Source organism: Aphelocoma coerulescens, chromosome 19, assembly GCF_041296385.1.
Source record: "Aphelocoma coerulescens isolate FSJ_1873_10779 chromosome 19, UR_Acoe_1.0, whole genome shotgun sequence".
NCBI lineage: Eukaryota > Metazoa > Chordata > Aves > Passeriformes > Corvidae > Aphelocoma > Aphelocoma coerulescens.
In genome coordinates, this window is record NC_091032.1 from 4,741,826 (window position 1) to 4,756,410 (window position 14,585).

The window sequence follows — 14,585 nt, forward strand, 5'->3', positions numbered from 1 at the left end:
ACTCCCGGGGGTCCGGGCAGCACGTCCGGGGAGTCCCGGTGTTGGTTCCCGGCGGGGCTCTCAGAGCCCGTTCCTCGGGACTGCTCCCGCCGAGCAGCGCTCCGCGGCCCTGGGGTTAAATATATGTATTTATATCAATATATATGGGGAGAGAGGGTAATTTGGCCCCGCTCGCTGTAAATTGTACGTTTAAACAATGACACCGTTTTTCCACTCCGTTTGGCAAACCCCGCCATCAGCCCCTCAGTGTTGTCGGGGGTCTTCACCCCTCACGGCAGCAACAGCCACGGCCGAAGGAAGGGTTAAGCATGAACTTTAAACATTCCCTGTCCCGCAGGAGCTCCTTTTCCATGAGCCGAGGTGGGCTTTTCCCCCCTCTCCTTAAATAACGAGGGTGGTCCCAGCATACTCTATATCGAGACAGCTTTTCATCAGTTGCTCATCAGCATGCTAATTGCTGTATGACTAATTATGCCCTGAATTCCAGTTGATTTTCTTAATGAGACAGCTGGGTTAATTATGTAATCGTATGATTACATTAGCCCAGAGTGCCCTGGCGAAAAGGAAGGCGGGCGGGAGTGGGATGTCACCGGGCGAGGGGCGCGGGGGCAGCCGCGGCCGCAGTGACCGGGGAGGGCAACCCTGCGACAGCGCCCGCGGTGTAAACACCGGGATGGGATTACTGACATTGAGAGCTGTGCCTTCTTCCAGCATGAGGGAGGAATGGGGGTTCATCAGCAAAACGCACTTAGGAAGTACAGAACAGTCGTCGATGGCCCCGTTGTATTTTGGGGATTGAGGTTGGGTTCGGGCTGAGCGATGTGGGGTGGGGGTTGGATTGTAGAGTCATAGGATATCCTGAGCTGGAAGGGGCCCCACAAGGATCATCAGTCCAGCTCCCCGCACAGCACAGCCCCAGCAATCGAAGCCTGTGCCTGAGAGCGTTGTCCAAATGCTCCTGGAGCTCTGGCACCTTGGGGCCGTGCCCATTCCCTGGGGAGCCTGGGCAGTGCCCCACCATCCTTTGGGGGAAGAACCTTTTCCTGAGAAAAAACCGAGACCTCCCCTGACACAGCTCCAGCCGTTCCCTCGGGTCCTGTCCCTGGTCACAGAGGGCAGAGATCAGAGCTGCAGACTCCGGTGAGTCTCCCCTCAGTCTCTTCTCCAGCTGAACAAACCAAGTGCCCTCAGCCACTCCTTGTACGGCCCCTCCTGACCCTTCACCGTCTGCGTGTCCCTCCTTTGGACACTAACAGCTTTATATCTTTCTTACATTGTGACACTCAAAACTGCACCCAGGGTGGTGAGGGGCTGCCTCATGTGATGCGTAGCTCGGGGAAAATCAATATTAGTGTTTCTTTTAAAATTGTTCGTGAAGTCAGTAGTTTACATGTATAAACAGCACCAGCAAAAAAAAAAAAAAAGGTTCTCTTGACCTGCTGTTGAAAAAAGATCCATGGTCAGGGCATGTGTGTGGTGTGAGAACAGCCTGAGAGGTGTTGCTGCGGCTGCGTCGCACCGGCTCGTTTGATGTGAAGTATTAACTGCTGTAAAAATCACTTTGCATTTGTAACATTAATTGTTCTCACGTCTGCATCCACTGAGATGTGTCCACCCTCCTCCTTTGTGGGGACAGAAGCTCCTTGCTGTGTGTCCCAGCAGTGAGCAGGGGATGTGCCCAGAGCTCGGCAATCCCTGGGGAAGCAGAGGCAGGAACGGGCTCTGCAAGTCCCAGGTTGGAAATACGGCGGTTTCTGTTTCTGCTGTGGTAGCTTGGAGGAAACCTCGCCAGGGATCGGATCCAGATGTGCTGGGCTGCCTGCAAATGCAGAATGCAGGGGGCTTCTCTGTGGGTACGGCATGCAACAAGTGGATTGGGAAAAATGAGCAGAATAGGAAGTGAGAGAAAAAAATGCACTAAATTTAGTGTAAAAATAGACATCTCCATCTAATCTTGGGCAGTAATGATCTTGCAAAATGCTTCTTCAAGTTCTAGATCATCAGATCCCTTTTGCTAATTTTCTCATTTTTTTTATTTATCCTGTGCCTAGCAGGGATTCTGAAATTTCACAAGAGAAAATTCAAAGCAAGGGAGTAATGTGTAACGAGTTTTCCACATTTCAGTGTTCGGCGAGGTGATTTTTCTCTCTTACAGACCACAGAAAGGGCATTTCCTTCGCTGCCTCTCGCTGTAAACCAGGGCTACTTGATTTTTTTTGAGCCGTGTATGCCTGTTTGTGTAATGAATTGAAAGTTTTGGTCCATTGCTTGTTTAAAAATTCAGTGACCTCCTGTTAAATGACATGAAACATACTTTGCAAACCTGGTTAATACAAAAAGGTATGCTTTTCCATGCATGCATGTGTTGGGAAAAGGAGAGTTATTTTATTTATTTTATTGATCCACTCCACTCAGGTAAGAAAAAAACCATTGTGACTGTAAGGTTATACTTGTTTCAGGTTAATTGGTGTTTATAAATGCTCCAGAAATAACAGTGTTTTAGGTTTTTCAAGCTAAAAGAGCATGTTGGAGCTTGCCATGAGAAATTATTTTTCTCTGCCCAGAATGTCTTGGTTGGTCATTTTATTATCATACAATGATTAGTTTTCTTTAATGCAGTTTATAAAAATTAAGTCTAAGAGGTGCCTCACCCGTGGGTTTTTTTACATGTCCTCCAGCAGTATTTAGTGGCTGCAGGCCATTAGTCCTTCAAATAAGCTCTAGTGAAGTTGGAAGTTTAATGCACAGAGACTTTTTTTACATTTTGTTTGTTCTGCCACTGTTTTGCTACTTGAACATTAACCTTTAATAGAGCTAAATTAAATATACATGTCCTGATGAATAATTATGAGATTGCAAGCATTTTCATTTTGTACATAAAGCTTCTCAGGGATTGCAAATTTGACTAAAGGTTTAGTCATTATTCACTTTATAATGCCCACGTTATTTTTGTCTTATAATTCTTTACAGATTTCAATATAAAAAGCCCTGTGTATTAGGAGCAAAATACCTCTTGTGCGTGTCCCGGCTTTTTACAACGGGCTTGTTAAAATGAGGGTGGGGAAAAGTGCACCCACAATTTTGCCAAGTTCAGTTTCTTTCATCATGGCGCTTTATTTCATAGAAATACCCGTAGCTGAAGCTTAAGATCCCGAGCCCGATAGGATTCGTGGTTCCTGTACCAATTTAAGACGTGGCCAGAGCGAGACAATCCAGCCTTTCTTTGTGCTCAGCAGATGAATGTCCCGGGCTGGCTCTTTGGGGGGATGCTGAGCTGCAGGAGTGTGACAAAACGCTCCTTGCGGAGGAAGGTCGCGGACCTCCCTGGGAGCAGGGGGATGTTGTGACAGCCCACACCGTAATTGGACCATACATAAATACTGCAGAGCCTTCAGCTCGTGCTACTGCTGCCACTGCAGCTCTCTAGTTAATTCCTTACCTGTACCCCCCCCCCGTCTCTGCCACAATAACATTTTAAGTTTGATTTATTATAAATATTTTAATACAGATAATAATAACGAAAAGTATTTGGCCTAAAAAGCATAAATGAAAAAGCTATGTAGTCATAAACTATGTATGTAGAGAGAACAGATGACAAGCAACCTAGATTTTGTATTATGAACAGGGTAATGCCATAAGCTGTTGAAGAACCCGAGTAACAAAATGCAGCAGGCTGCTACTTAGAATGTCTCTGAGCTCAACATAACCCAGTGCTATTCTTCTATAAACTATGCAACAACGCTGGCATATTGAAAAAACACACAGGCTCATGCTTAATGTGTTAACAGAGGTACAATAGACTTATTATGTGTTTCCAGAGACTGGAACTGAGGGTGGTCTGAAAAATTAATGACTGTGGTGGTTGAAAATTAAGTGAACTCCCTAATATATACTGTTGTTGATCCACTGAGTTTGGTGTTTAGCATTCCTCAACAGGAGACTAAATCTTTGCAGCCATTTCACAAGAGATGCTGGCGCCCACAGCAGAAATATATTCAATAATCTTTTATAAGTCCATCACACTCCGGAGTTTTCCTATCCTGACTGGGAAGAAGTCCCAGAATAAATCACACGTGCACATGTCAGGTGTGTGCTGAGAACCCTCTTTACCAGAAGGGGATGAACATCAGAGAGGTAATACTGAGAGGACATTTGATTAATAGTGTAAGAAAAAGAGAGAGCCAAACCCAAGGTTTGTGGAGTTGATTACATCCACACAACGTTTCTGATTATTATTGATCTGTCAATTAGAAAAAGTACCACCCAGATCTCCATGGTCACAGAACCTGTTTGAGCTCTGTTGTGCAGGAGGGCACAGTTTGCTTTGGAAATTCACTCCTGCACAAGCAGAGGCCTGTGAGGGACAGTAGCTGTCAGTGAGCTGTGCAGTTTGATTGCTTTTCACCCAGAAATTCTCATTTTGCAATAAAAAATGTGGCACTTAAAACTCTCTTTGTATCGTGGCTGTCTGCACCCAGTAACACTGTTGTGTGGATTAATGCCAGGATGAAGAAGCCATGTCCAAATTTCATAGAATCACAGAATGGTTTGGGTTGGACCAGGGGCCTTCAAACTCATCCAATTCCACCCCCTGCCATGGGAAGGGACACCTTGCACTGTCCCTGGTTGCTCCAAGCCCCATCCACTGGACACTGCCAGGGATGGGGCAGCCACAACCAAGGCACCCTGTGCTGACTTCACCGCCCTCACAGCCAAGAATTCTTTCCCAATATGCCATCTAACCCTCCCCTCTGGCAGTGGGAAGCCATTCCCCCTTGTCCTGTCGCTTCAGGTCCCTCTCCAGGTCCCTCTTGGGCTTGGAGCCCCCTTGTCCTGTCACTCCAGGTCTTTGTCCAAAGTCCCTCTCCAGCTCTCTTGGAGCCCCTTTAGGCACTGGAAGGGGCTCTAAGGTCTCCCCAGAGCTTTTTCTTCTCCAGGTGAACACCCCCAGCCCCCTCAGCCCAGCTCTGAATTGAAAGGGAACATAGATAGAATGAAATATTTCTGGTCTTTTGAAGTTTGCAGGATATATGATATGAGGAATGTACAGGTCTAATAACTCAAAGTAGGGCCCTGCTGGCACCAAACTGGAGAAAAAAGGACACTTGTGTTCTGAGCTGCTTGGGTCGCAGAAGTGTTCCATTTTATTTTATTTTATTTTATTTTATTTTATTTTATTTTATTTTATTTTATTTTATTTTATTTTATTTTATTTTATTTCTTACATTTTATTTTACTGTTTCTTTTTCAGATCCGGTTCCAGCCTTGGATTTAGGACAGCAGCTTCAGCTGAAGGTTCAACGTATGCACGATATTGAAACAGAAAACCAGAAACTTAGGGAAACTCTGGAGGAATACAATAAAGAATTCGCCGAGGTGAAAAATCAGGGTAGGTTGCAACCATTTTATCAGCTTTTAATGCACACTGAAATTTGAAGACAGGGATTGAATTCAGTTTTATTTCTTAGAGGTGGAGGTGACAGTAGCATTGAAATTCAGTGTAAAAAGTACAATAGTCTATTAGAGCCACTTCTGTATTTGTGTGTGGAGATACAGCTTTGGGCAGACTCTTTGGATTTCTTTAAAAGTTTCATTTACTGTAGCACACGTCAGAGGATGGAGCTGTTATTCTGCATATTTGGTTGTAGCCTTCAGCACTGAAAATTACACCTGACTGACGTTATTTGTGACATTTTATGAGAGGCAGTGCTGGTACTGACATCAAGCTGAACGTGGGTGTTGGTACTTGCAGGATGTGCAGCTTGCACAGACAAAAACAAAAATTCAGTATTTTATACCCACATATGAATCTGTACAAAATGGAACTTTTTCTGTACTGTTTTTCCTTATCTAAGTGTACTACTGGAGTACATTCAGCATATGCACTTTATTTTTACTCTAGAGACTATCAATAGAGCAATGTAAATACAAGCTATTACTGTTAAATTATTTAAGTTTTAATGAGACTAAAGTACATGAAAATCTCAATGAGATTTAAAGCTTGTTGGTTTTAAGACTGCTCAAGTTTTCTTGTGGTTCAGAATAAAGTTTCCTGCACCAGGAAACAGAATTTTCTCAGCTGTACACCTAGTTGTCTATCCATGGGACTTTATCCATTTCCATTGTTAATGCCCAGTTCTGGATGGTGGAAAGGTAAATTGTCTTGGCATTTGGAAAAGTGGAGATTTTATTTTTTGTATTATGGAGCTGTTGCACCCAAGTAACGATTGAAAGCTGTGTTAGCAACTAAGTTGGTTTTGTTAAATCTCATTTTTTGCTGAGGGAACATCTACACAGTCATATATTTTGAAATTATATTTTGTTTCAGTGTAGAGGGTGTGACCCCTGGAGAGGACAGGTATCAGCACGCTAGGACTTGGGCTGGACTGCAGGAGATGTCACGTTGGAACTGTAAATGCTCTAAGCAAGACTGTATTTTTTGCTGGAAATGTACAATCATTGCAGTTCACTGTGCAGAGTTTTCCTGAGGCTGTGCATCCAGTATGACATGGGGGTTCATCCCACAAAGTGGAAAAGCTCTTGACTTGTAGAGTTTTTTGCTACAACCACTCATAAACTGGCATTTTTTATTTTCCCTGGTGTGCTGGAACTTCCTTTCCATTTTCCCACTGTAGCCTTTGTGGTGTTTTTCACTCCAGTGCAGTAGTTTTACTCTCTGTTTCAAACAGGGATTAATAAGCTATCTAGGGAAAAGGCTGTTGTTAGCTAAGGGTGCTTTGATCAGTTAATCTCTTTGTTTGGAGGGCTGTTATGAGCTCTACGGTGCCTGTAAGAACTTCTTCCAAAACTGGTATAAATGGCAGTGCCTGACAAGCTGTAGCTGACCTGAGCACTGAAGAAGGCACTTAGTGCTTCAAGCAGTGTAGAGGATTCAGCTGTACTTGTCCAGCACATCTATTGTTAGGTGCTTAAAGGTAAAATCAGATTTTATTACAACAGTTACATTTTTCCCCATATTTGTGCACTTCTCGCATTCGTTTTTGTAGTTTTGTTTTCTTTTAAAATTAGACATTGAAATGTAGTCAAGATGCAATTATGTGCGTTTCCATGGGATTATTTTGCTCTCTACTTCTCCATATACCAGAATATTTTTGCAGATTTATATCTGGAAACACCTGGAGCAGAGGTGTCCCCAGGAGAGAGTGTAGCACCCTTTGCCCGTTGTCTGTGCAAAGGATCATCCTTTGCTTATTCAGGAAGAGATCAGGATTTGTATGACTTCCCGGATCTCAGGGAAGAATTTCCCTTTGCTTAAGAAAAAAAAGAAGTGACGTGTCCTTTTCACGGCCTGTTACTCAGTAATGAGCCTCAGCTGATTTCTGCACAGCCAGCAAAATCCTGCTCCTTCAGGCAGAGGCAGCTGCTTTGCTGGCAAGCATTTTTACCACTCTCCCCCTGCCTTTTTTGTGGTCACAGTGGCCCAAGCTGCCTTTGGTGGTGCCCAGACAGCAGATCATGTCACCAGCTACCTCCTGTCTGCTTCACAGCTCAACTCTCAGCATTGGGATTTTGAAAGGATTGTGTGTAGGTTTGTGTGATATTGTTGAGGGCTTTTCCCCCCAAGCCCATAGGGTTTATTTTTCATATTAAGGTTTGTCTTCCTAGGATGTTTCTGCAGAATATGAAACTTTTCCTGTCCAAAAGTTTTTATTTTATCCTCAAGCATTATTAATGGCATCTGTTAATAAGCTGATGTCTTTAACCCCCCCGCTGCATCCCAGTGTGAGTACTCTGAACCATGTTGCTGCTTTGAGTCTTCTGGCAGTCCAAGGCTTTTTCCAAATTCCATTATTGTTACAAAGCATACTCTGGTGAATGTCCTGCTTTTCCTCTTCTGAGCCCTATAAGGATTCAGTCCTTTCCTGTGGGTGGGATCACAGGGCTTTCACGTAGGAACAGATCGGGGCACGTAAGGAGATGCTGAGCTGTAGCTCTGCAGGTTTCTGCATCTGCTCTCATCCACTGCTGGGCATGGGGAAATGCAGGAGAGCTCCTTTATCTGAGGGAAAGGTTCTGCAAATTCCCTGGAAGGCTGCAAGTGTCTCAGAAAGTTAAAATAATCGATGATTGTGTGTAAACCCCGGTGTGGATGACAAGGCAGCGACAGCAACTGGGACATGCAGAGCCCCAGTGCCTGCTGTTAATGCAGCAGTTGGATCCCAACTGCCTGGTTTCTCATCAGCTGGGAAGCAGAGCAGAGCTGTATCCCAGATACGTGTTCAATAACTGTGAGATTGCATCTGTGCATGAACCATAGTGGAGCTGCCTCTTAGTGCATGAGCACAGTTAGGTGAATTAAGTGTCCTGTGTGTAAATGCGTACTTAAACCTACACTGGGACTTTATTAATCTTCACTCAGCACTGAGCTAATTTTAGGCTAGTCAATAAGGTGATATTATATTTTACAATTGATTTTTTTTCCTTATTTAAAAAAAAAAAAAAAGTCATGTTAGAGGAACCTTCTTCACTCTGCTTTCCAGCAAACTCCATTGATCCTTCTCAACCTAAACACTTAAAGTTCAATTTAACATTTAGGGAGTAAAAGGTCTCCAAAGGGACTCATATCCATTGATTTTGTGTCAGAGTTGAAGAGCTAAAGTTTAAAACACACTGAGCCTACAGGGTAAAGCAAGCCTTGTGTTGTGGAACCACGTGGAGCTGTGTAAACTCATTCTTCCCCTATTGTTTTTCTGCAGAGGTTACAATAAAAGCACTTAAGGAGAAAATCCGAGAATATGAACAGACCCTGAAGAACCAAGCGGAGAACATAGCCCTTGAAAAGGAACAAAAGTTACAAAATGATTTTGCAGAGAAGGAGAGGTGAGAGTGTGTGTGTGTGTGTGTGTGTGTGTGTGTTGGGCTCTGGGTGCTGGGGGGGAGGAGAGAGGTATTTTTCTGTTTCATCTTCCCAGCCAGGACTGGTGGCTGGAGACAGCTCATCTATTGAGTGATTCTGGCGATTTGTGCGTGTGACACGGAATCATTTGATACTCAACTTTGCCCAGAAAAACAATAGGGAGAGTGTGGAAGTGAAACAAGGACAGATTGTCTCTTCTCCGTGCTGTGGTGGGAGGGGGTGTCATGTTTAGGAGGGTGCAAACCTTGCTTTTATTCCTCCCTGGCTGTGCTGTCCTCTGTGACACCAATCTGTCTCCATTAGCCAGGGTAATTCCCTGTGTGTCACAGAACTGTGGCACAGGCTCTGCAACCCTGGGCTGGGGGAGATCAACCACTGCACCCACAGCCTGGGCCAGGGATGCACCACCCCTGCTCCCCTGGGAATGGCTGAGAGAGGGGATCTCTTCCTGAATTGTCCTGGGAACGTTTGCATCTTCTTACATGCCAAAATTAAGAAGAGTTTTCATTATTTATTACTGATTTTTTAAAAAACTTTTTGGATGTATTTCTGGTCTTTTGCAAATGAGCAGGGAGCGTTTGAATCTTTAGGTTGGTGGGCAGATAAATCAGGCAGGAGAAAACCAAAGGGCTAAAGAGGGAGTTCTTTGAGGCTGCATTCCCTGCCTCGAGAATTTATTTCTCCCATGGAGCAATAACACTGAAGCTATAATATGTTCAACATAGCGTGGAAAACCTTCAGTTCACGTGAGCTTTTTAGTTGGAGGGTTGTTTGTTTAAATTCAGGGCTGAGTGGGGAGAATCTACAGTGAATGCAAAGCTTTTTTTTTTGATTCATCAATACCTGTGGCTGCTTTTTTGATAAGCAGCTTGTAAGCAGTGGTTTTAACAACTGCAATTTCAATGTACTTAAAAATAAAACAAAATGGCAGGTCGTGAAATGCAAATAAAAGTGTGTGTGAGAGAGGTTTTGAGGTCTCAAAGTATATGGTTTGGTATGAGGGGAACTGACGCATGATTCTCGCTATAAATAGTTATTAACCTGGTCAGCAGTGTTGGAGAATAAATTTATGCACCCTATGGAGTGCAGGCAGGATGCTGGTAGTTTCATAAGCCATTTCACAATTCTGAGATCTGCAGAATATCCTAAAAGCAGAGTTGTAAAAAGCACGGCTCCTGGGAGATGCTGGAGCGGCTCCTTTCAAAGATGAGTTTTATAACTCCTGCAGCCTGGCCCCTAAGCAAGGAGTGCAGTGGCTGCATGGCCAGATGATGTAAAAATGAGTTTAACTGACACAAACAAGAAAATGTTGCCTATGGACGTAAGAAATGTGAGCATATTAAAGTTTTGCTCATGTTCTATAGAAAATATCACTGTGAGATTTGTTTTGAAATATGTGTGTTTTCTTAAAGAGTAGCTAATAATATTGCTGCATTTGGCACCCATTACAGCTCTGATGAAACAGCTGCTGCATCTATTCACTCCATCAGTTATGGCAACAAATTCCTTCATTATGACACTAAAATGGAAATGTATCATTCTTCTTGTACTAACTTTGTACAACAGAGGGTGCTTGGTGACAATTTTCTCAATGTGTGTGACATTTCCAAAACAAATTATGCTCAAGAAAACCTTCCACTGAAGTTGTCATTTATATAGCAGTCAACTCTTGTATAATGTTCACAGCTTATGTTATGAGGTGGCTACACTGTTAAAATTTTAATAAGTGGGACCACAAAGTAGGAGCAGCATCTCACAACGTGACAGGATTTATGGGTCCCACGGAAGCACCTCGTAGCCTGTGTGGTGTTGGCAGGTGTCTGATTCCAGTTGAGATGTTTAATCGCTCCATCCTACAAATTTGTAAGGCGCAGATGAGTTGTTTGACGTGATCATGAGCTCTGCTCTCACCTCTCCTCTCCCCTTCACAGAAAATTGCAGGAGACACAGATGTCGACAGCCTCGAAGCTGGAGGAAGCTGAACACAAAGTTCAAGCTTTGCAAACAGGTTTGGCGTCGCTTTTGTGACCTTTTTTCCAGGGGATCAGGTGGGAGGTGAGAGGACAGGGATGGTTGGGTGTGTCAGGACTGGGTGTGAAGCAGCTCTTGGAGGGCAGGGAGCTCCAGCAGAGCTCAAATGTGCTTTGTGAATCAGAGCAAACGCTCCTGTGGCAGCCAGTCATTGGCAAATGCAGGGACAAGGCCACGGAGCACACACGGAATCTGAGCACCCCTGAAATTACAGCAGGGCGTGGCACTTACCATCTACATATCTTCTGGTTCCACACATTTCCAAACTGATAAATATCTGTAGTGATCAATGTGAACCCTGTTTCTTGCCTGTTGCTATGACTTGCCATGAGTTTTCATCTCTGCATACTTCAAAATTCCAGATCTGGACACGTTTGGCTTTGTTTACTATGAGAACAGAGGAAATTTTATTCCCTGAACTTTTGCAATAAGTATTTCAAAGGAATAAGCAGTTTAGCCAGTTAATAACAAACTAATAATGTCTAGCTTGGTTAAGCAGAAACTGAGAATTTTTGCAATGTGACAGAAATACCATAAGAAATTGTGAAAAAAGTCCAAACCCTATGGTTTTTTCTAAGCCATAATGGTTTACCTAGGTAGAAAGATAAAGCTAAGGAGGTGTACAGCTTTATTTTTTTTCATCAGGAGATGTACAGCCTTATTTATGACTGAACACTGCTATTTCAGTACTGTAATGCTTCATATTTATGCCTTTTAGCCTTGGAAAAAACCAGGACAGAACTATTTGATCTGAAAACAAAATATGATGAAGAAACTACTGCAAAGTAAGATTCCCCTGTTTTCTTTCTATGTCTTCCTTCAGGGTATCACTGATTTTTTTGTTTTGCATCTGTCTGTTGGAGAGAGATGAGACGAGGGAGGTTCAGGCATCCAGGTTTTTTGGAAAACATGGTCATAATTTGGCTTCCTATGGAGAGATTATTAGTTTTCATATTTTTTTCCCCCCAACAAGACACTTTTCCTGGCACACACACTGCTGCATTCCTGGTTTCATTCTCAGGTGCTTCATCTGCGTATCTCTTACTCTGCATTGTATCTCTTGTATTTTATTTAGAAATAGGGCAGTTTGAGAAATAAGGTATTTTTACTGTGATCTTCCCATCTGAGTGAAAACAAAGCTTCATTTAGTGAAGGATTTCTGACTCTTAGGCACCCTGGTTCTTTCTGCTTTTGGGGTAGTAGTCCTTGCTCTGCCAGGTTCACCCGTAATTACCAAAAGCAGCATTTTGGGCAGAATTTCCTTGTTTTCAAGCAGAACATGAAGGTAGTCTTAAAAGTATATCTTCTTGTCTTCTTAATAGCTACTGTTTCCAATTATCCTCTGGTTTTATTAACAATTAGGGCAGGGAACAACAAAAGAGACAGACTGCTGCTGGTTTCCTTTGAACCCTTCATATTTAAGGAAAGTTAATAATGAGAAGGAATTCTCATGATCAGCGGGATTAAGCACAAAGAGTCATTTCAATGTCTGGAAATGGGATGGGAAGGAAGCAGCCGTTTCAGATGGCTGGGATACTGCAAGGGAAGGGCTGGGGCTCAGTGTCACCTCCCTGTGCCCACTGCCCAGGGTTAAAATCCAGTCAAACTGGCACCAATTCTAAATTTCTTACCCCGTGGTTCTGTGCCTGCTGAGGATCTGATTCCCCCCTGAGGAACCCAGAGCTCACCAAATGGAGTTAACAATCAGCACTTGGAGTTCAAACACCTTTTACATCCTTCAGGATAATCTTTCAGGTGAATTTTGATCTGGCTCTGGGAGTCCAGTTTCCTTTGAGCTCCTTGTAGGATGAGTTCAGTGTAGGGGGATCAAAAGTATTTTTGTTCCCTCATTGATTCCTCCCTCTCTGAGGGATGTAAACAAATGCTGGTTCAGATGGAGCCTTAAATTCCTGCAGATTGCCTTTGTTTTTTCCTGTACATAACTGATATTGTTGCTGTTACTTCATCTTGCAGTTGCTTCTGGGGGAACAGGCAGAGATCAGTGGTTGTAGGCACTGAACCTAATAACCCCTCACCCTTTTTAATGTGTTTATTTGCAGAGTGCCTCATTTTTTAATACTGGTTCCCTAAGTGCTGTAATTTATCTTACACTGGGCAAAATCTGTTCTCCAAAAGATTTGTTTGCATTTCTAGTTCCATTCTTTCAGGGAGATTCACACAGAAATATTTCTTTTTTATATGATCTTGAGAATGACTCTTACCTAATTTATATAGAATTACATGAAATTAGTAGCATCTGCAGTAACAAGAAGTTTATTGTGTTCTGTAGCAGAATGATTATGGAGGCTGGGTCTGGAATATAGTGGTCATGGAGCTGAATCCTGAAACAGACATTAAGCTCGTACTTTATCTCCCAGACTAATGTACTGTGAAAACAAACTTGTAGGACCTAATAACAGCTGAAATATTTTATCATTGTTTTGGATATTTATGGCAGGAATAGTTCTTGCATAACAACAGTCGTCTGTAGCATTTGTAGCCCAAATTTTGCAATATGGAAATCTAGAAGAACATGAAAAGAGAACTGAATGTAGACAGTGAAATTGAGTCATCTATTTTAATTGTAAAAGCTGGGAGAAAGGCTGAAAAAACACCAATAAAAAGGGTGAAAGACAGTTTGATTCTTTTCTTAAGAGAAGCCCTCTTTTGATCTAAGTCTGAAAAGCTACTTGTATTGCCAATTTTAATTTTATGTTTTAAAAACATGTGATTTTTATCTCAGGCCAGAATTGTTAGTTTTACAGACGCTTATTTGATGCAGATGAATTGGAGTGCCTTCAGGAAAAAAACAGATAATTGTCAATTTTTTAAAGCTAACAGTGCTTTTAAGATTTTCAGTCTCAGAATAAAGCTGTCTTTCAACTACTTGAAACTTTGAAAATCTTTCAAACAAGAAAAAAATCCCCAAGAAGCAAAAGAAATACAGAGTGGGAAGTCTTCATTATCAGCTTGAAGGAGTCTGGATTTTATCCTGGAGAGCAGTTGTGGTGATCTGAAAAGTTGGGAATCATTCTGTCAACTTGTTTGTTTTATCTTTTCACAATGTCCCGTTCAAAGTACTCTACATGCAAAGGGAGGGACAGATGCACAGCCAGGCACCTTCAGATGAGATCAGCAGCTGGAATTAAAATTTCCAGTCCAATTCTGTCATCCCCACGTACAGAATTCCCAGCAGGTGGGTGTGTGCTGCCCCTGCCCCTTCCCTGAGCCCCAGCAGAGCCCCGGGCTGGGCGCTGAAGGTGTTAATGACAAAAAGAAGTTTATTATGTGCAGTCATTGCAGTCTGTCAGCTGGAATATCAGAAGCTGCCTTTGACAAGATGGCAGGAGCAAAGTTTTCCATGTGTAGGCTTGAAGTAAAATGTAATTAGCCTTTATGTGCAGAACAAGGATCCATTGATGAATACAGCTGGTCTTTGTTTTCTTCTGTCATTGAGTGTGGGAGGTAAAAGTGTTCTTCTTCATGTTTATTAATACAAGATTCCTTAGACAAATGGCAAGCACAGTTTAATATTTGTTGGAACACAGAGGGGCTTGCCAAAACAGTTGTTGTGTAAGAGGATTTCAAGGTTTTCAGATTATAATCATCTCTGGGTTAAATAAATGAATGATTACTCTGCCGTTTTCAATTAAAGAGGCACATCCTCTCTCGAGGC

General features: G+C 42.8%; 1 protein-coding gene across 8 annotated transcripts in view; it reads left to right on the forward strand.

The window, feature by feature from the left end:
• The window catches only part of CUX1 (cut like homeobox 1), a 271,185-nt gene that overhangs the window by 130,182 nt on the left and 126,418 nt on the right, over positions 1-14,585 (forward strand). For all 8 annotated transcript variants that reach the window (XM_069033261.1, XM_069033258.1, XM_069033259.1 and 5 more), the window contains exons 5-8: positions 5,252-5,389; positions 8,718-8,841; positions 10,810-10,886; positions 11,628-11,694. In XM_069033261.1, coding sequence (XP_068889362.1) covers positions 5,252-5,389; positions 8,718-8,841; positions 10,810-10,886; positions 11,628-11,694 — 406 coding nt within the window. The remainder of the gene's footprint in view (positions 1-5,251; positions 5,390-8,717; positions 8,842-10,809; positions 10,887-11,627; positions 11,695-14,585) is intronic.